Source organism: Thermothelomyces thermophilus, chromosome 1 (genome assembly GCF_000226095.1).
Source record: "Thermothelomyces thermophilus ATCC 42464 chromosome 1, complete sequence".
NCBI lineage: Eukaryota > Fungi > Ascomycota > Sordariomycetes > Sordariales > Chaetomiaceae > Thermothelomyces > Thermothelomyces thermophilus.
In genome coordinates, this window is record NC_016472.1 from 6,553,226 (window position 1) to 6,573,311 (window position 20,086).

The following is a 20,086-nucleotide window of genomic DNA, read 5'->3' on the forward strand; positions in this document are numbered from 1 at the left end:
TTCGCAAACGCCTTGGTTGTGAAGCAGCTATTGCGTGGTTTGTTGAGCGCCGTGTTTTTTCAAGAAAAGATTTGAGCGAATCTGCTGCCGATTCTGGGAGGTTTAGCACGAGAAGGTCCGTGCACACGAGCGGGCCGAATTTCTGCCGTACTAGTAGCTTGTTGCAATGCGGGTCCCACCTTCATTCAGTTCGACCAGACAAATTTTCGCTGCCTGCAACCCACCTCTTCCGCTTCGTTCAATTCTCGCAGTCTCTTCCACAACTCGGCTGCTCCAGACGGTCCTGCTCGCTACCAGGCGCTCCTCCATGTGAACATGGAGTCTCTGAGCGACGCCCTCTGGGATGTCGTCATCAGCGGCACCGGACTGCAGCAGTCGCTGCTTGCCTTGTGAGTATCGACGAGCTGCTGATGTCTCGGTTTGCCAATTCTGACTGACTTAGCTTTCTCTTCTTTCTCCTAAAGAGCTCTCTCGCGGTCCGGCAAGAAGATATTGCACATAGACCCAAACGAGTTCTATGGCGGCACCGAGGCGGCTTTGAGTCTTCAGGATGCCGAGTCATGGGTGGCCCGCATTTCGGATGGTAGCCGTGGTCTCTTCAGGTCCGCGTCCATTACGCGGCCCGAGGGCGCTTCTGGCTTGTCCCCGTCTCGAGCGTACTCGCTGGCTCTTGCACCACAGCTTATCCATGCGCGCTCGGCGCTCCTGTCGCAGTTGGTCTCCTCACGTGCCTATCGTCAAGTCGAGTTCCTAGCCGTGGGTTCCTTCTACATCTTCAACCAACCCCAAGAGTCGGCCCAGGAATCCGGCTTGGCCCGCATCCCGTCCACCCGCGAGGAAGTCTTCTCGACAACCGCAGTCTCGGCGAAAGACAAGCGGCTACTGATGAAGTTCCTCAAGTTTGTTCTGGATTATGAAAGCTCGCCGCAGCTGGAGACCTGGCAGGCATATGCGGACTCGCCACTGGTGGGTTTCTTGAACAGAGAATTCAAGATGGGCCCAGAGCTGCAGACATACGTTGTCACTCTCACTCTCTCACTGGATGGGAAGATCAGCACCAGAGACGGGTTGGCTGTCATCCGTCGCCATCTCTCGTCGATGGGTGTCTACGGTCCCGGGTTTGCCGCCATCTACCCCAAGTGGGGTGGTCTCTCAGAAATTGCTCAGGTTTCGTGCCGTGCCGGTGCCGTCGGCGGGGCCGTGTACATGCTTGGGACCGGTATCGAGACGATGGAAACCGCCGGAGACGAGGTCAAACTCCAGCTCACAAGCGGCGACGCCATTCGAACACGGATGTTGGTCCGCTCCGATGACAGCCCAAGCAGCAGAACCGGTATCAGCAGGCTTGTAGCCGTGGTAGGCTCGCCATTTACGTCTTTGTTTGAAGCGGTTGTGGAAGGCGCCCCCAGGCCTGCCGTAGCACTCATCGCCTTCCCTGCCGGTTCCTTGTCAACCGCCGCTGGTGAGGCCTCGGAGTACCCGGTCTATCTGTCTGCTCACTCCAGCGAGACCGGGGAATGCCCCTTTGGTCAGAGTAAGTTCCATTTCATGCCCGCGCATCCTCATTACCCCGAGTACATGATGACCTTCAAAATGAATACTTATCTACATTGTCTGAGCTTCGGCATTGACGTCAACAACCTCTGACATTCTGATGTACTCATCTTCAAAAGCACCTTTTTTTTGCCGATTTCTCCTCTGGCAGGATCAAGGCTAATTTGAAGGTCATTAGGTGTTTTGTATTTGACGACGCTTGCGACTGCTAATTCGAAGGAATTGTTGGAGCGGGCACTGGAAGCCTTCACTCATGTTGCCGGTGGCGCTGAAGCTCCTCAAATACTATTTCGGCTGCAATATGAGCAGCTCGCGGGCACGGATGTCACTTCCGTAGAGGGCTCGATTGTTACGTTTCCCACGCCCTCTCCCTCTCTTGCTTTCAATGACTCGGTGCTGGAACCAGTCCGCGAGGCTTGGACTAAGGTCATGGGCGAAGCCGCTGCGGAAGCACAGTACATGGTCTTTGAGGACCGAGAGGGTGCCGTGGATGATGACGATGTTTACGAGTAACGGACATGATGGTAAGAGTGGCCCTCTACTCACGCGCAATACAAAAAAGGTCATCGCAGAAAGTCAATTGAATGCCAATACGAAGCTATGGGTTGTAATTTTTCCCGCTGATGATGCACCGTGCCTCTTAGTACCTGTAAATTTCCCCGTTCCCATTACCTTCCCCAAATGAATCCTTTGATCTCTCTCGGCCTTGATGAACTTGGCGTATAAATTCCGAGGCATCCCTTTCCGGGATGCAGTATATGGCAAGAGTTCCCCTGTTCAGCGTCATCGCTTCGCTGAAGTCAGCGCCAGCAGCTTCTGGCTCAACACTATTTGTGCTCCACTCCTCCTGTTGGCAGTACCAACGAGCAATGTCATGAGCAGCGCTAGCAATCAGAATCTGGATGCCGCGATTATAAACGGGCATCGTCCGCACACGTCCTGTGTCATCATCTTCGGCACCATCGTCCTCAGTGCTCAACTCCCTCCACCACGCCCTCCATGGCCTCGGCATCCTCAACTGCGTCCGGCGGAGGCGCCTCCACCCCAAGCCGGATGGGTCCAAACGCGACATTGCCGCCCTGCCCGTCCTGCCGGACCTCGATCACATTCTTGGTAGCGAGCGACAGGACGTGGTAGAAGGCCTGTGCCACCACGGCGCGCGTCTGGTCCTCAGCTTGGAAGAGCGCCTCGAATGGCACCCATCTCTTTCTGCTATCGCTGTCGTCGGGTGAGCCCTTCTCGCGGGCGGCTGCCTCGACGTAGGCTAGGAAATTGCGGCCTTCGCGGTCCAGCGCGGCGCGCATCCGTCGAGATGCCGTTTGATACCCCCCCATCACGAGGTCTTGAAAAGGGTTGGAGGGGTGGGAACCGCTGCCGAAGCTGCCCGCCGGGCCGGAGTGTAACGGCGCGAAACCGTCCGAGTCGAGCAAGCGCTGCTGAGCGTCGTCGTTGTTGTCACTGAAGCGCTCGATCTCGGGGCCCGGGATGGGCGGGAGGAGAGCTCCTCGGCCGTGGAGCGGGCTGGCGCTGACCTGTCGGCTGGGTGGTCTGCTTCCCGCGCCCGCGCCTTTGACGGAGGAGCTCGGGACTTGAGAGGACGGTCGGTTCCAGGGCACGTCGGAGGATACGTCCGGGAGTGCAGACCCGGCGCGCCTGCCTACTTCTACCGGGGGCAGCTCGTCATCTCCGGGGAGAGGAAGGGCGTCATCGCCGTGTTGAGGGAGCAGGTTCTGGGCGTGCTCAAAGTCTTCCTCTTCTTCGTCGCTTAGTCGACGGCGTACGCGGCGCTCTGCATCGTCTTGTTCGAGATCGAGCGCTTCAAACGCGGAACGACGGCGGCCACGCGGCCTTTCAAGACTTCCATCGCCGGGATGGGCAATGACAATACCCAGAAGTCGGGCTTGCAGGCCATCACCAGCGAAGTGCGATGCCAGGGGGTGGGGAAACCCCGGAACGCCGGTCGGGAAGCCGACACCGGCGATGCCGCGGCCGAAAACCAGGTCAAAGGCGTTCTTGCGTGCTTCGGTGAGCGTGACGCTTAGCCGCGGCTGGCTTGCCTGCTCGGCGTTGTCGAGGTAATCGGCAGACCACGCCTTGAGTTCCTGCCGGGTGATCTTCGTTTGTTCGTCGGGCGTGAAGATCGGACGGCGCCGTTTGCGCTGGGCGCGCACTGGAGCCTGGCCGGAGCTAACTTCATCTTCAACCGCTACCTCCTGTTCCTCTTGTGCCCGTCGATGTTGTTTCTCTTGCGCTTCTTGCTGCTGCCGCTCCTGCTGCGCAGGAAGAGGCGGGTCCGAATGGAAGACATTGCCGCCGCCAGCACCAGCCATAATCAGATCACCTTGATCGTCAATCTGGATAAGTTCGTCTAGTTGGATGGCACCCGCATCTTCCTCCTGGTCTGGTTGTGGTAGTCGCGGCAACTGGGGCTCTTCCATAGCTGGCACGATGTTTCCTTCCGCGTCGATTTCGATGCCCCAATCGTCGAGTGCTTGCAGTTCCCGTTCCTCGTCACCAAATAGCATTAGATTCTCGCCTTCTTTACCAGGCGTCATTGTTCCTGCCCCGAACGGTTCTGTAATGATGCCGCCGCCACCGAATGGTGACTGCGAGAGATCGAAACCGCCGAGGATGGAGCGATTGGAACCGGAGAAAGAACCGTCTGGCTGCAAAGGCGAGAGTTGAGAAGAAGTCTTGCGCGAGGTCTGACTGATCTGAGGAATTATCAGATTCCCATCATCGTCAAAATGGAATGCAGGAAGATCAGGATTTGGATCGAACTCCGGATCGTCCTCGAGTATCAGATCCTTCCGCCTTGTTTCTGTTAGTTTCGGCAGCCACGTCAGAGCTATTAATTCATTGACAGACGTACTTTGATCTCCCGGCTTGAGGGTCGAGTGCGTTGTCGCTTCCGCCCAACGCCCGATAGAAAGCCCTCATGTGGGCTTGGACCCTCTCGGCGTCAGTCAGAACATACTGACACTGCTGCAAGTAAACTCGGGAGACCCCATAGAGGAGGCTACCCTGGAGGCGCAACGCGATGGGCGCGCCAGGCTGCAGGATGGTTTCGCATGCCTTCTGTACGTCGACCTCCTGGATGGCTTTTCTTGAGATCTTGCGGGTACTTGACTTGAGACCGAGCGTAGAAACCAGCCTGAACGGGGTCGCGGTTAGTACTCGGTTTCCAGCAACAACAACAACAACAACAACAACGACAACGACAACAACCGCATCTTCGTACCAGACCGTCGCCACGCCATATGCCTGGCTGGTGAGAACTACGTCTTTTTGTCAACGCAAAGTTTCTGCGAAGTCCAACTGCTGGAGTGTGCCTACTTTCATGACTGTAAAACATGGCGCGCTGCCCAAGAAGGAGTTGTTCCCCTGTTGAATCTCGCCCGAAAAAGGATAGTAAGTAGAAGGGTCGTCGAAAAGGGGGTAGAATAATAAGTCAAGGATGTTATGTACCAGCGGGGACGTGGAAGTGTAAAATAGAGGGCTAATGTGTTAGGCGGGGAGAAGGGGTCATGGGGTTCTTGAATGCTGGACATAGGGTGCCGAAACGCGTCGTGTGAATGAGAGAATGGCGTCGAGTTTCGCATGGCTGCTGGGATGATCCATAATACAGTATTGGAACTGCAGGAAAGGGAAATGGAAGCCGGGAAGAGATGAAGCCTAGAACGTATTCCATCAATCCGAGGCAACGAGGCACCCACGCGCCTCATCCCAAGTCGATCTCTCACCAGGGAAGGCGCGCACGACAAGAACTGGCCGTATTTCTGAGTCCACTGTAACAGCTCGATATCCCAGCCTGACAGGCCTTGTGCTAATTGAAGCTGGTAGGCCGAAAGGGAATCAGAATAAAGACTTTTTTCAACTGAATTACTCACCTCAGTTTGAAGGGAGACCCGTTGTGGACATTCTCCAGCGCACAAAGGACCATATCAGCAATTACTGCTTCTGCCTGTTCATTGCTCGTCGAGAACACATGCTGAAAGTCTCTAAATCTTCTACAACGGCGGTTGATAGGATTTCGCCTGGCCAAGGTCTCCTTAAACCCTTACTAGAGGCCCGAGGTTACATACTCTGGAGCAAGGTGGCAACCATCAAGTTACTTGTACTCGAACGAATTGTCCCAGTCCTGGCCAGTCTTTGGTTGGTTGGGCGAGTCCTGATCCAGAAACGATTTGGTCTGGGTATATGCTTGTGGGACAATTGCCAGGCAGACCGCTTGATTGAGCAAAGACTAAGGGGAGCGCAAGAGGAGAAGGTCATGCAACGGCCGGCGAACCTGTTGCTAGAACTTAGAACACTCTCTTAACAGGATAGAAAGCTGGGTGATCGTTGCCCAATACCCGTTGAAACCATGGTTCTCACATCGGTTTCGTCTCTCATCGATAAGATCAAGAAAGACGGCAGCAGGAAGGTTAGTAGCTGGATCCTGACGGCAAAAGAACCATACTCTTGTCAGCGAGCCGTTGAACATCGTGGATGCCCTGGATCGGGAGTGAGCTCAAACTACTTCAAAAAAGAAAGGCCTTCTCATCCCCATGCATTTATCTAGGCAATTGCGCGCTTCTAAAAGATATTAAACGAGTTGCCAGACGACGAAGCCCGGTTTGCCGGCATGGCTCGTGAAAGAGGCTTAGGGTTAGAAAGGTTCAGCGTATCTGCTTCCTACTTATGGCGTAGTAGTGAGACTCTCGATAACCGGGACACGTTCAAGGAATCATCTGCTGGTGGTTTTCATCAGGATTCCTCACTGTCAACTTTGGAGAACCGAGGGCTCTTCAACACAAAGGAAACCAAGCGGCTCTTGAGTGCTTCGAAGAGGAACATGAAATTGGTCATCGCTGAGAAGGCTTGTTCATGTTCGAGGCAAGGCATCGAGTTAATTGAGGTGGGTCCCGTTCGGCCGATCGAATTGCAAGGATGTGCCTGTGTGCCCGATCTTATCAATCGCCCGTTATCATTCACCCCACCATCTAAACCCCCACTCAGCTTTGTGCTCGCAGGGTGTGTGTGTGCGCGCGCAAAAGAGGGTCCTTCTGTAAGCATGGACTGATGACTTGATTTCTAGACCAGGTCGCGCCTTCAACTCGTTGTTACCTTGCTGAGACAGTCCGAAACACCCGGCTGGGCATTCCACTGAAGAACTGGTTTCCCTTTCCTTCGGCACGAAAGTCCGTTCCACTAGAAACACGATGCTCCAATAAGTGAACTTTTTTTTTTTTTTTGAGCCTCCACGGGTTCTCAGACGTCATTTATTTTATTATCGGTAATTTCACCGTCGCAAGTACATACACACTCAATTAGCGCGCCGAAGTCTCGACTTCGCCGTCAAAAAATGGCCTCCCCAGAAGACCTGGCCGCGCTTCCCGCCGAGGTTCGCATAGCCATCAAGGCCTCCTCGGACGACGTTCCCTTCCGGGCCCGCACCGCGTACACGCACCGGACCTGGGCGCGCACTTTCACCTCCCTCCCGGAGCTCTTCATCCAGCCCGAGTCACTGGCCGAGATCGAAAAGGCGGTCACGCTCGCCCGCCAATGCCGCCGCCGCCTGGTCACCGTCGGCTCGGGCCACTCGCCCTCGGACCTGACGTGCACCTCCTCCTGGATGCTCAACCTGGACCGCTTCGCCCGCGTGCTGCGCATCGACCGCGAGTCCGGGCTGTGCACCGTCGAGGCGGGCATCCGCCTGCACCGGCTCAGCGCCGAGCTGGACGCCGCGGGGCTGGCGCTGCCGAGCCTGGGGAGCATCGACGAGCAGAGCATCGCGGGCGCCATCTCCACGGGCACCCACGGGAGCAGCCTGTCGCACGGGCTGGTCAGCGAGTCCGTCGTCGCGCTCAAGCTGACCATGGCCGACGGCAAGACGCGCTCCTGCTCGGCCCGGGAGAGGCCCGAGCTCTTCCGGGCCGCGCTGCTCTCGGTCGGCGCGCTGGGCGTCATCGTCGAGGTGACCCTGAGGGCCGTCCCGGCCTTCTCGCTGGCCTGGAGCCAGGCGATCGACGCCGACGCGCGCCTGTTTGAGCAGTGGGACGACGTGCTGTGGAAGCAGGCCGAGTTCGTCCGGGTCTGGTGGTTCCCGTACACGCGCCGGGCGGTGGTCTGGAAGGCGGACCGGGTGCCGAAGGAGGACATCGAGGCCGGGCGGGCGAGGCACGTCCGGCCGCGCACCAGCTTCCAGGACAGCAGGCTGGGCTACTTCATCTACCAGAACCTGCTGGCCCTGGCCCGCTGGTTCCCGCGGCTGACGCCCTGGATCGAGTGGTTCGTGTTCGGCATCAACTACGGCTTCCGGAACGGCGAGAGCACGCGCGTCAGCGGGTGCCAGGAGAGCTACAGGGCCTTCCTGCTCAACTGTCTCTACAGCCAGTTCGTCAACGAGTGGGCCATCCCGCTCCACAAGGGCCCGGAAGCGCTGCAGCGGCTCGGCGCGTGGCTGAACCGCCTCCGGCCGGGCGACCCGGGATACGTCGACCACCGGATCCCCTTCAGCGCCGAGGGCTTGTGGGTGCACAGCCCGCTCGAGGTGCGCGTGGCCGACACGACCGTCAAGACGAGCGCGGAGAAGGGCAACCGCCCCTACCTGGACATCACCCCGGACGACGGCCCCGCGCTGTACCTGAACGCCACCATGTACCGGCCCTACTACCGCGACCCCACCTACGAGGCCACGGAGCGGTACTACCGGGCCTTCGAGTGGCTGATGCGCGACCTGGGCGGGAAGCCGCACTGGGCCAAGACCTTCTCCGTCACCCCGGGCGAGTTCGCGACCTGGTATGGCGACGACTGGCGGCAGTTCTGCAAGGTGCGGGACGAGGCCGACCCGGAGGGCATGTTTGTCGGGCCGTGGCACCGCAGGTACCTCCTCGGGGAACCCCCGGCGAGCGCGGACGGCGGCGAGTTGCAGAGGCTCGCGCTGGAGGAGGTCGGGTTCGCGCACGAGAAGGCAGAGGGCGGCGGCTTTGTCGTGTTTGGAAAGCAGAACACCGTCGTGCCGGCCTAGGAGATTGGTGGGATCTTGGGTTGCGCGAGAAACCTTCGTGGGCGAGGAGGGGTTGCTGTGGGAGTTTGGACATGATCAAGGGCGGCCGCTGTCTCGGTTTTGATAGACCTCGCAAGACGAACATACGCAGCATGTACATACGGAGTACTGCTCCATATCTGGGAGGCTCGATTTGTCGGGCGTTGGATTTTCATGTTCTAATCGCTGTCATGCACTCACTCGGTATGAAGCAAAGCAGCAGGTTGAAGTTTGTACCAAGGAACTCATGAACTCATCATCATCATCGTCGTCGTCATACATGCATGTTTGGATAAAGCGGCGTCTAGATCTCGCTCTCATCTACGCTATTATTAATCATGCTCAACCCCGATGGCCGTTCATCAGGCATCCAGCTTCAGCCTCTCCAACATTCTATCGATCTTTTCCAATAGGATCTGGTAGTTGATCGCATCCGATGCAAACTCGTCCTCCACCACCTCCCCGTTCAGGGTCCTCACTCCCCGAGGTCCACCACTACCACCGCTACCAGCAGCGGCAGCGGCAGCGGCAGCAGCTTCTTCTCCGCCGGTCTTGACGCCCTTCTCCGCCGCCGCCTCTTCCTCCTTCCCCCCAACCTTCTGCGCTGCCTCTTCGTCCAACATCTCCTCGAGGCCGTCGCCCTCGAAGCGCAGGCGGAAGCGCTCCGAGAGGAAGTAGCGGATGTCGTCGAGCAGCTCGATGGTGTCGGTCTCGTGCCGCTCCTTGATGCGGTCGGCGCTCTCGCGGATCAGCTCGGCGAACTCGGGCTCGTCGATGTAGTCCTCGAGCCGGCCGGCCAGGTACCGCGCGGCGAACTCCTCGAGGCGCTGCACCTTGAGGTCCCAGGCGGCGTGGATCACGTCGTAGACGTTGATGGGCTCGTCGACTTCGGCTGCCGGTGCCGGTGCCGGTGCCGGTGCCGGTGCCGACGCCGACGCCGACGCCGCTCCGTCTTGACCGGGGGTGGATGGTTGGTTGGAGTTGGACGGGTGGCTGTTGTGTGTGCGGTCGACCAGGGCGTTGTTGTTGCCGCTGCCGAGCGTCGAGATGGTGACGGCGGCCTTGGCCTTGAGCTTGTCGAGAAGGAGCATGTCGGCGGCGTAGAGCAGGTCCAGGGCATGCTCGAGGGGGCAATCGGCCTTTTCGGTGTAGAGGAAGAGGAGTATGATCTCGAGGACGGCCGGACTGCAGTCGACCTTGATGATGTGCAGGTGGTCTTGGTCGTCGTGGGCCTCGAGGAAGTCCGAGGAGAACATGGTCTCGAAGTAAGGGCTGCGGATCAGGAATGACTTGTGCACCGGGAAGAGGACGGAGCGGCCCCGGCGTTCCGCGGAGGCGTCGCTTGGGGCTGCGTGCTCGCCAGCTGGGCCGACCGGGATAGCGGTTCCGTCCGGGACGGCTTCCGAATCCGCGGGATTCTCGCCTTCTGCTTGATCATCTGCTCTCAGGAGGCAGTCTGCGAATATGAAGTTGTGGCGAGGCCATTTGACGTCGGCGGCCTTGCGGGTGTCGACTTCTATCTTGTTCTTGAGCACGGTGTTACGAAACATAGCTTCCACTTGGGCCTGGGCTCGGCGGACTTCGTCCTGGTGGCGCTGCCTCGCTAGCCGGCGGTCGTTGATGGACAGCACGGCCTCCCACAACTTGTCAAGCTCAAGCTGCCTGCACAGCTTGTCGATGCCCTTGAAGACGTCCTCCTCGGAGACGTCGCTCTTGGGGCCAACCAAGTCGCGTGGCAGGTCGCCGAGATAGAGGTAGCGCAGCACTACCCGAAAGGCCTCGACGGGAATGGCGTGGGGCAGCTTCCATGTCACCGTCTCGGGGTCGGCGGTAAACTTGCGCATGAAATATGGCGACCTGGCGGAGAGGAGGAACTTGTGCAAGTGGAAATCCTCTGCCGGAGCTGAGAGGACGATGTCGGATGTTGGGGGGTTGTCGCGGACCAGCAGCGACGAAATGTGCGAGGACCACGGCTGCAGGGGGTCTGCCGCCTTGGAGTAGTCGTATGACAGAAGCAGGTTCCGAATCTTGTTGTTGAGAGCATTGTAGACGGCCCGCTCCCGCTCAAACGAGTCGGGGTCAGCCAAGGCTCCTGGGGGTTGTGGTCTTTGTGTAAGTGCCAAGTCCCTCTCGAGCTGAAGGGGGGCAACACAAATCTACCTGATTCTAAGAGTAGTTGAACTAGCTCGAAATGACCACATAGGCTGGCCTATAATCGAGTCAATATCACGGGCAGTGTCCAACACCGGGCCCCGGGCATCCCCCGCCGCGAGAAGTACTCACAATGACGAGCGGGGTATAGTCGAACTGGTCCTTGGCGTTGATGTTAACGCCGGCTGAGATAAGTTCCTGACAACGTTTCAGATCGCCCCTACGGCATGCTTGCAGGAATTCCTGGAACTCTTGGGAAGTATCTAAAGGGTGGTCATTCCGGAGAACGCCTGTGCGGATGAGTTGATTGTCGGCTTTGAGCTTGGCCTCTAACTCGAATTTGCGGATCGCCATGTTCTATTCGAAATGTTGTTAATCGCCTGTCTACAGGAACATCAGGAAAGAGAGAAGGAGAGAGAAATAAGAGTATGTATGATAATAAAAATATATAACGGAAACCGAAAAAAAATATAAAATGAAGTAACGGCAAGAGTTTGTTAAACAGAAGATAGGTATCAGAGATATAAGTTTGGAGTTTCCGTTGTAGAGAACCTCTGGAATGGGCAAGTGCGCTCCGTCCTCAAGCTTAAGGTGGCGGCTCACTGAAAATGCCATACAGTGGCACTTCACAGTGTGCATACCCTATCATCACTGAGCCAAATCTGGGAGCTCGACCGGCGAATCCCGAGCGGGCTCGCAATTCTTCCCCATTTCCTCCCAATTCAGCGGCACCCCCTGCGTTATTGTGGGCCCACCTTTCCCAATGCGGACGGTTGCCTAGGCAGCGAGGGATTTGTTGACTCGTGATGCCAGGATTCTCCGAACGGCACAGGAGCAGTGAGTGCAACCAGACACTTTCCTCAACCGAGACCTACCTGTTTCCGCTTCTTCAACCATCGCCAATCCTTCAGCAGTCAGCCTCACAGGAGTCTTACTAACCTCGACAGCCACCATCTTTTTTTCTTTCTTGCCGATTTCCATTCAGCGCTTTCGTTTGCTTATGAATGGAGAGCACGGTTTGACACTGAGACGCTACTCCCTAATTGCGCTTCGAGGTTGCCCACCATGTCGGAAAGCGACAAGTACGAGGTGCTGGAAAAGATCGGTATGCACCCGCCGCCCACCCGGGAACACGGAGCACGCAGGCTAACAACTAACCACCGATCGGACCAGGCCATGGCTCGTTTGGCGTCATCCGAAAAGTCCGTCGCAAGGCCGACGGCATGATTCTCTGCCGGAAAGAGATCAGCTACCTAAAAATGTCCCAGAAGGAGCGCGAGCAGCTCCACGCCGAGTTCCAGATCCTGTCGACCCTACGGCATCCCAACATTGTCGGCTACTACCACCGCGAGCACCTCAAGGCGACCCAAGACCTGCATCTGTACATGGAATACTGCGGCAACGGAGACCTGGGGCGTGTGATCCGGAACCTGGCCGAGAAGAACCAATATGCCGAGGAGTCGTTCGTTTGGAGCATCTTCTCCCAACTCGTGACGGCGCTATACCGCTGCCACTACGGCGTCGACCCGCCCGAGGTGGGCAAGTCCATCCTGGGGCTTGGGTCGACGGCGAGACCAAAGCCGCCAGCCGGGGGGATGACCATCCTGCACCGTGACCTCAAACCCGAGAACGGTACGTGGAAAGCACCTGTCTCTCTCGTCTGAAAACCGCCTGCCGAGATCCGGCCCTCTTCTAATCGTTCGGCACAGTGTTCCTCGGCGAGGACAACTCGGTGAAGCTGGGTGACTTTGGCCTCTCCAAGGTGATGCAGTCTCACGACTTTGCCTCGACGTACGTGGGCACTCCCTTCTACATGTCGCCCGAGATCTGCGCCGCCGAAAAGTACACACTCAAGTCGGACATCTGGTCGCTCGGCTGCATCATCTACGAGCTCTGCGCGCGGGAACCGCCATTCAACGCGAAGACGCACTATCAGCTGGTCCAGAAGATCAAGGAGGGCAAGATTGCGCCGCTGCCGGCCATCTACTCGAACGAGCTCTTCTCCATCATCAAGGACTGTCTGCGGGTGAACCCCGACAGGAGGCCGGACACGGCCATGCTGCTCAACCTGCCCATCGTGCGCCTGATGCGCAAGGAGAGAGAGGTGCTCGAGTTTAACAAGACGCTCAAGGCCAAGGAGGAGTCGCTCAACAAGCGCATGCGGGAGCTCGACCAGAAGATGGCGGCGCTCGATCAGAACAAGGCGTCGCTGCGGCAGGAGATCGACTCTTCCCTCCGGAGGGAGTGGGAGGTCAAGGCCCGGCTGGAGATTGACCGGTTGGTCGCGCAGGAGATTGAGCAGCTGCAGAGGAAGTTCGAGCAGGAAGTGCAGCTCCGAGTCGAGATGGAGCTCCAGAACAGGATTAGGGACGAGGAGTCGCGGCACGACCTGGGATCCTCGGCCTCCAAGTCCGACTACCCACACTCGTCGATAGGGAGCAATGGGGCCGAGCTCTCGTCGACGACCGACATGTCCGAGATCTCTGTCGAGTCCCCCGACGCCTCCACGCACCCGCTCAAGAAGAGCGCCCGGACCCCGTTCACCCGAGCCCAGACCATGTTCGCCATGCCGCCCGCCGGCACGCCCATGGACATCGAGATGGCCTCGCCCTCGCCCATGACCATCGCCTCCTTGTCTCTGTCTCCGCGCCGTAACGCCGGCGCCAAACCGCCGATGGTCAACCCGGGCAACATCTTCGCCGCCAACCAGATGGCGGGCGAGCCCCGCTGGGAACCCGCACAGGACTCGGACTCGGACTCGGACGACGACATCCAGATTCCCTCGCCAACTCGCATGATCAAGTCGAGCAAGAACCCTTTCACCTCCAAGACCCGGCCGCAGCTGCACGCCCAAAAGTCGATGCCCGTCCACCGCCTACAGTCTAAGCAATCAGGGGCCGCGCTCCAGGGCAAGACCATCCCCGTCGCGGCCTCGACGCCGGACCTGCAGACCGCCGTTAGGACCACGGGCGGCAGCAACAGTCCCGGCCGGCGCATTAGCAAGATCCCGTCGGCGGCCAACCTCAGGATCAACAACGGCAGCGACAACTCCTCCTCTTCTTCCTCCGCTCCCGGGCCCCTCAACCACAAACCATCCGCCAACACGATGAACAACAAGAAGGAGGAGCAACAACAACAGCAACAACAACAACAGACAACCCAAACGACGGGTCCGCAACCGCCCGTCCTCAACAAACTCCCCACCGCCGGCGGCGCGGGCAAGAACACCAACATCCGCGGCCGCACCCTGGTGGAGCTCCAGCAGGCGCGCGCAGGGGGGCGGCCCATGAGCGCCGTCTACAGCAACGAGCTCGGCGGAGCGGGAGTGGTAGCGGCAGGAGGAGGGCCCAACGCGAGCCCCGTCCGAGCGTTCCGGGAACACGCGGCGGCGGCGAACCGCGGCGCGGCGCTGATGATGGCGGAGCCGGCCGTGTGGGACCCGGAGCGGGACGAGATGCCGAGCCCGTTCCTGGTCCGGCGGAAGCAGCCTGCGGCGGCGGCCGCCGGCGGGAATGGCGGTGGTGTTGGCGGCCTGGGCTTTGGCAGGGGTGACAGGGGCAGCGCGTGACACGCCACCTTCCCCCGATAGGGTAGGAGGGAGGTTGGTGGGTGGGTGATGGGGAAGAGGGATGGGAAAGAAGAGGGCGGGGCAAAGGGAAGGGGAGGACATACCCTCTTTCCCCTCCCTTCCATCCATCCATCCACCCATCCATCCATCCACACTTCCAGAGGTGTAGAGGTGTGTGTGGGGAGAGAGTTGGGGCTGAGGAACAGCGGCGGTCAGAGATACCCATTGCATTCTGGTTTTGGGCCCACACTCGTTTATATCTCCTTTTTCCTTGGATTTCATTCCCTTTGTCGACTTATGATAGCGAAGGATGACTACGACGACGACGACGACGACGACGATGACAGCGACGACGACGACAGCGACGATGACGGATGACGGGGGTTCAGCGCAGTAGGGGCCCATTTTGGCCGACGAGACTGTTGGAGCGATCTGCTTTTTTCTTCTCTTTCCCGCCTCGTGTCCTGGTGATCTTGGCTACCGCCCGAGGGGGAAAGGAAAGGGGAAAGCAAAGGGGAAAAAGAAGCGCTATAATCATCGTCGTCGTCATCGTCGTCGTCAGTGGTCATCATCATCATCATCAGCATCATTATCACCATGAACAACGACACAAACAACACAACAAAACAAAACATATCGCCGCTCATGGGGCTAGGGAATTCCTGGCTCACTCTTTCCTTTGTCATTATACGAAAGGGGCGTGATGGGCAGGACGGAGCAACTAGGAAACGGGGCGTTTTGGAGACGGTGTCTGTGTCTGTCTGGATGGGTGAATGGAATGATTTGATTTCTTTTTTTTACCTGCTTGGGGTTCCTCTTGTGTTAGATACAGTGTCACGCTATGGTTAGGAGTCTGGTCTTCCCAGGCTTAGTTAATCAGGTCAACTCCATAACTGCTTTCTCGCTCCCTGAAGTCATCGTGGTGAGTGACCAAACTGTTGCATGGCATGGTATGAGGACGAGGAAGGAGGCCGAACCGTTTTCGCTAGCTTCCCCAATCACTTAATTCGTGCTTGACTTGCATGGACTGCCAGTCCAGTGTCTAAGAAGGAAAGAGGGTGAGGGGTTCCTCAAGAGGGGAGATGGAAAGGGTCATTGCGCGAGGTAAAGTACGGAGTACGGTACGGAAAGGTTGGCCGCGGAACCGCTGGCTGTGTTGGTTCCCCTTTGCAGTTTACTTACTGTCCGTGTAACTAACTACACATGTATGTATGTAGGCATGTATAATATATGTAGTCCGTACATGTAGTTACATATGAATTCCTGTCCATGTGGGCCAGGGGTTGCTTTTTGGACCCTTTCTTTTTATTTTTCTTTATCATTTCTTTTCTGTTTGGGCATGGATGGCAAAGAAAGCCACTTGCTTTTTTGTCACCCAGTCAGCCCGGTCGGCTTGTTTGAACTTTCTGCATGTGACTCGTAATCCCCCCCCCCCCCCCCCCCAAATGCCAGTGCAGGGCAGCTCTGTTTGCAATAACATACTGTAAGTTGTGAGTTGTGAGAGGTAGGGAAGGGGGTGTTGGTAGTGGGGGGTGGGGGGTTGGAGGGAGGGGAGGAGGCCGGGTTAAGGGCCAGCCAGCCTTGGGATGCGAGTGCGGATTCCCCCCCAAGTTCGAAGTTCCCGTCTTGAGGGAGGGAAGAAGGAAGAAAAAAAAAAAAGACTTGTCAACCGTGTTAAATAGGATCAGTGCTCGGCATTCTTGTTGTTCTGACTTGCACGGGACGTCCCGTTCTTACCCTCCGAACCTGAACCACCCTGAGCTTTCGCTGTCTGTGATGATGGACAAAAAAGGGGGGGAAGTGGGAGAGGGGGAAGAGGTGAAGTCGGTCTGTCATGGCTCAGTCTGAACTTTGGGACCAAAAATTAAACACGCGTACTTCTTTACTATTGTAGTAACACATCACATCGGTAACCCAATCGATCACTTCGTGAAACGACCGGTCTGATAAGGATCCCCCGCGGCAACGGTCGCGTGTAATGTAAGGATGTATGTACTGTACATCCGCCCAACGGGCCAGCTGACATGTATGTACATACATCCATCCATTCATAGCTGTAGTTGGACATACATGGATGCGTACATGTACATATGTGTATCTATCACATAACACAGCAGCTCCGCGACGCAAGCCGATTTGAGAGTGGTTGGGGGAAGGGGGGGTTGTACGACACCCTGGGGTAGGAATCGAAGAAGCCGAAGCAGTCAAGCAAAAAGGATAAGGAGGATGATGACAAAAAAGACACGGCCGCCCCCCAGTTTCCAGTCCCCAGTCGCCAGTCGCCGCGTGCCCGCCAGTCGCCGCGTGCCAGCCAGCCACTCCCTCCTCATTGTGTGCCTGCTTGCAGTAGTGTAGTTGGTGGTGCATACGCGCGCGCAGTCAGTGGTGGCCGGAGCTGGATGGGAAAGCCATCCATGTGCCCTTGTCCGCGTTAACAACCGGCCGTCCATCCCGGTCTTTGCTTCTCCAGAGGGAAGAGGGTCGCCATCGAGCCGTCCAGGTCTCTGGTGATCTGCCGCCCTTCTCCGCAATTCCCCGCTTCATCCAGCCTAACACATCGATGGATTGTGGTGGTTGTGGTGGTATGTACGGATTTGTATGTACTGTTCATACACGTATGTTGTCGGTCGGCCGACGCGGACTGGGCTGTCCCCAGCTTGGCCGACGCGAGCAAACGGTGTACATATAACGTTACATACATTGTTCTTTGTTGAGCGACTGCTTTACTCCGTACACTACGCTCGAGCATGGTTGAGAGAGGGCGCTTCTGCCGGTCCTTCAAGGGGGAAAAAAAAAAGAGGACCTTACGGCGGCAACGGAGCGCGGAGCGCGGATCGCGGAGAGAATGACGAGACTTTCCAGGTGCTGCCACGCCATGCCGCGCAGCAGTTGAGACATGACAGAAACAGGGTCCGCGAAAGAGTGAGCTGCAGGCGGTCCCCGTTCCGGTCGGCAGAAGTGGAACTTTCAGCGCGCCACAAAACATGCAGCAAGGGAGGTCAGATCGGGATCTTCGTCAACCGTCTCCGGCACCCCATGACGCATTACAGCAGCATGAGTAAGTGAGAAACTGGAATCGACAATCACTGCCGTCCTCTCATCGACCCGGTCCGTCGCTGCATGCGGTCAGCCTTGGGGTTACCTTGTTCTATTGTTGTATGTATGTATGTACATACATAGCACTTGGCCAGTGCTTGCTTCGCTCGGTTCGTAGGGGGTTCCATTGATGAGACACCTCCCTCGAGTCCGAGCCCCTTGGCAGCACACCTTGGTAGCCGTGCTATGGTACTGTGGTGTGTGTAGTCCGTACATGCCTTATGACACAAGGAATATCCGGGCCGTGCCTTTCGCTTCTTGCTTCTCCAACCGCCTTGCTTGATGACTGTTGCGGGGGATGCAGGAGAGGGGAGGGGTTAGTTGGGAGCGGTGTCAACGCCGTCCGTCAGTGGCTGGCCTTGATGTTCAAGGGTTGTGCGAGTTCCATGCAGTGGCTGGGAAGAACTCCTCCACGCACAATCCAACGACATGTAAACATGTACTTTTTTTTTTGCCTTTAGCGAGACGAATCGAGCAGGTATGGAGAGCTATGGATTCAGGCGAGAGAAGCAGAATCGGCCGGTAGAAGCCATTCCTAAGCTCATCGTCCTTCTCCAGCTACAATTCTCCCGTCCACGGCCTTTGTGCACTGAACCGTTTGACATTGTCTTGTCAGGGTGGGGCCCGGGCAGTAGGAGGGGGGCTTGCATTGGCATTTCGCTTTTGGGCGCGGACAGGGGAGCTAAAATAAGGTGAGACATTTGTCGCAACGGTCAAGAAACGGCGAGGGTATTGTCCAATAGGAACCAAGAGACGCAGCAAAAAGCAAAAGTTGAGGCTGATGACCGTTTCGCACATCCCAACGACATGTGCCGGAGAAGATCAGCCCCGGCGGGGGGGGGGGGGGGGGGTTTCCGAACGCGCCGGTGTTGCAGCAATCGCCCCTGCGTCTGCGAACTGCACTAGTTACTTGTTTTTGCTTCCTGCCAAACAAATGAAGCCTCTTTATTACTCCGGACACAAAACACGACCTGAGCGCCGGCACATGGGGTTGTGAGGGGTGAGGGCTGGAACCGTTCCTGATGATTCGAACTAAATCTTCTTGGGAGATTTGGTGGCGGTGGTGGTAGTGGTGGTGTGACATATGCGGGCAAGCTCTGCAGCCCATTTCTGGATGCCGCCGGCCTGAGCTGTACAGTATCCGATCCGTACAGACTTGCTGTGTGCTGGGTGTTGGGCACTTCTCACATTCGTGTTTGCGAAACCTCTTTATGGATGGCAAGACAAGTACGGAGTACCTCTTCCATTATCCTTAGTTGAGGAAGCAGGCCATGACGGTGCGATGTTCCATTTGCAAAACGGCGATGGAGGAGAAGAAAAACCAACTCCGTGGCTGGAACTCGTGTCTCTGGTCCCGTCTGGTCCGCAAGGCTCGCCGCGTTGTTCTCGCGGTGCGAAGGGCGGAAGAGAAAGCCGAGTGACCAGCGTATTGGAAGCCGACCAGGTTCTGCTCTCGAGGGCAAATGACCGCTCGATCTGGAGCGAGGGACGAATGCATCTCGCCTGCTGGTGGTGCCGAAGACCCTGTGCGCTGGTTTTACTCTCCACTGCCTTGTTCAGCACGGCGATCAGCGCCGTCAAGATGCAACTCGGGGCTGTTACCTCAGCGTGGGATGATCATCCCGAGCCATAACTACCACACTAGTGGAGTACTGTAGTATGGGTGTGACGAAGTCCCCGGGGTTGGGGATCCTGGGATGAGGGGCCCCTGACCAACTTCGGCCGTCACCGACACCGCCCTTTCCTACCCCCCTTGTCCAACTTTAGCCCGCCAAGCTTCCAAGAACCGATGGAGGAGCGACAACTTCGGGGCTCGTGACGTTGGTGGAAACGGGAAGGAAGAGTCTAGATTGATGGCAACTCACGATGTCTTGCTCCCTCGGTGGAATCTTCACCCATCAGGCTAGCTATTGGCAGCCTGCCGCCACCGGTTTGCCATTATCCCACGGATTGGCGGTCGACTTTACGCGTTTTGTCCAATGTTTAACCGTCTTGTCGATCATCGACCTGTGACGATTTGCAGCAGGGTAGAGAGGTACGCAGGGTATGACTGCAGTGTTGGGAGACCGCTTCTTGGCTTGTCAACACAGTCATCGATACGTTGTCCCACAGCCGATGATGAGTAGTTTGTCGGTCGTGATGCCTCTTCGCAGGTATCGTCTGGCGCGACCTAGTCGACCAACGGAATCTGGGGGAATAACTCGCTCGCAAGCTCAGATTCTCCTGACTGGTGCCGTTCTGCCAAAGCGCATGTAGGAAGCGGGATTGGCGACACGCCGGTATCTGACCAAAGCGGGACACAATAGTTTACGCTCTGCATGCCTTTTTCGTCCGAATATCCAATGTCTAGCTGCCGTAGTCTGGTGTATGAACTGCGAAGGTCATAGAAAAAGCATTGCTTGGTTCATTGAAGGGGTCTCGTTTGCGCACTGCTCGCCGTTGCGATTGCCTTGTTCCGCTGCGTGCCACAGACAAGTAATCGACACTGAGGAATTCGGCGCGTGTTTGCAGCAATGAGCGATCGATCGATCATGCCCATCATCGAGCTCCAATCCCCATTACGACGGCCGCCCCATCACTATGTCGAAGGGAGCAACAGCTCAACCAGGAGAAGACCACACTATCACGTTCCCGTTCCCATGTGATGCTCCTTCAAGGCGCGTGGGTTGTTGATCGCGTGGAGAGAC

At 57.3% G+C, this 20,086-nt stretch overlaps 5 protein-coding genes across 5 annotated transcripts; 3 read left to right on the plus strand and 2 right to left on the minus strand.

Annotated features, from left to right (window-relative positions):
* Positions 1-199: 199 nt before the first annotated feature.
* MYCTH_2297571 (uncharacterized protein) lies at positions 200-2,225 on the plus strand. The gene is made up of 3 exons (XM_003659907.1): positions 200-389; positions 465-1,534; positions 1,733-2,225. The coding sequence occupies exons 1-3, from the start codon at positions 316-318 to the stop codon at positions 2,065-2,067; spliced, it is 1,479 nt and encodes a 492-aa protein (XP_003659955.1). The 5' UTR covers positions 200-315; the 3' UTR covers positions 2,068-2,225.
* Positions 2,226-2,591: 366 nt separating this feature from the next.
* On the minus strand, positions 2,592-4,909 carry MYCTH_2031554 (uncharacterized protein; the record flags this gene model as incomplete). The annotated part of the gene is made up of 4 exons (XM_003659908.1): positions 2,592-4,368; positions 4,427-4,539; positions 4,783-4,832; positions 4,891-4,909. Coding segments are annotated over 4 exons (1,959 nt in total), but the record flags the coding sequence as incomplete, so codon positions are not given.
* A 1,776-nt stretch (positions 4,910-6,685) lies between these two features.
* On the plus strand, positions 6,686-8,844 carry MYCTH_2297573 (uncharacterized protein). The gene has a single exon (XM_003659909.1). It carries the CDS (start codon positions 6,902-6,904, stop codon positions 8,564-8,566), a length of 1,665 nt encoding a protein of 554 aa, XP_003659957.1. The 5' UTR covers positions 6,686-6,901; the 3' UTR covers positions 8,567-8,844.
* Position 8,845: 1 nt separating this feature from the next.
* Positions 8,846-10,794, minus strand: MYCTH_2297574 (uncharacterized protein). The gene has a single exon (XM_003659910.1). The coding sequence runs from the start codon at positions 10,426-10,428 to the stop codon at positions 8,947-8,949; it is 1,482 nt and encodes a 493-aa protein (XP_003659958.1). The 5' UTR covers positions 10,429-10,794; the 3' UTR covers positions 8,846-8,946.
* Positions 10,795-11,583: 789 nt separating this feature from the next.
* On the plus strand, positions 11,584-14,460 carry MYCTH_2297575 (uncharacterized protein). Its single transcript, XM_003659911.1, has 3 exons — positions 11,584-11,840; positions 11,909-12,367; positions 12,445-14,460. The coding sequence occupies exons 1-3, from the start codon at positions 11,801-11,803 to the stop codon at positions 14,301-14,303; spliced, it is 2,358 nt and encodes a 785-aa protein (XP_003659959.1). The 5' UTR covers positions 11,584-11,800; the 3' UTR covers positions 14,304-14,460.
* The last annotated feature ends 5,626 nt before the right edge of the window (positions 14,461-20,086 follow it).

What these genes read in the sequence shown, in the direction of transcription:
- MYCTH_2297573 (XM_003659909.1), top strand. Translation starts at nt 6,902, where the DNA reads ATGGCCTCCCCAGAAGACCTGGCCGCGCTTCCCGCCGAGGTTCGCATA.
- MYCTH_2297575 (XM_003659911.1), top strand. Translation starts at nt 11,801, where the DNA reads ATGTCGGAAAGCGACAAGTACGAGGTGCTGGAAAAGATCG. An exon ending in CGAGGTGCTGGAAAAGATCG is followed by an intron (nt 11,841 to 11,908) that starts GTATGCACCCGC and finishes CGATCGGACCAG; the next exon opens with GCCATGGCTCGTTTGGCGTC. An exon ending in TGACCTCAAACCCGAGAACG is followed by an intron (nt 12,368 to 12,444) that starts GTACGTGGAAAG and finishes CGTTCGGCACAG; the next exon opens with TGTTCCTCGGCGAGGACAAC.
- MYCTH_2297574 (XM_003659910.1), bottom strand. Translation starts at nt 10,428, where the DNA reads ATGCGCAAGTTTACCGCCGACCCCGAGACGGTGACATGGAAGCTGCCC.
- MYCTH_2297571 (XM_003659907.1), top strand. Translation starts at nt 316, where the DNA reads ATGGAGTCTCTGAGCGACGCCCTCTGGGATGTCGTCATCAGCGGCACC. An exon ending in CAGCAGTCGCTGCTTGCCTT is followed by an intron (nt 390 to 464) that starts GTGAGTATCGAC and finishes TTTCTCCTAAAG; the next exon opens with AGCTCTCTCGCGGTCCGGCA. An exon ending in GGAATGCCCCTTTGGTCAGA is followed by an intron (nt 1,535 to 1,732) that starts GTAAGTTCCATT and finishes GAAGGTCATTAG; the next exon opens with GTGTTTTGTATTTGACGACG.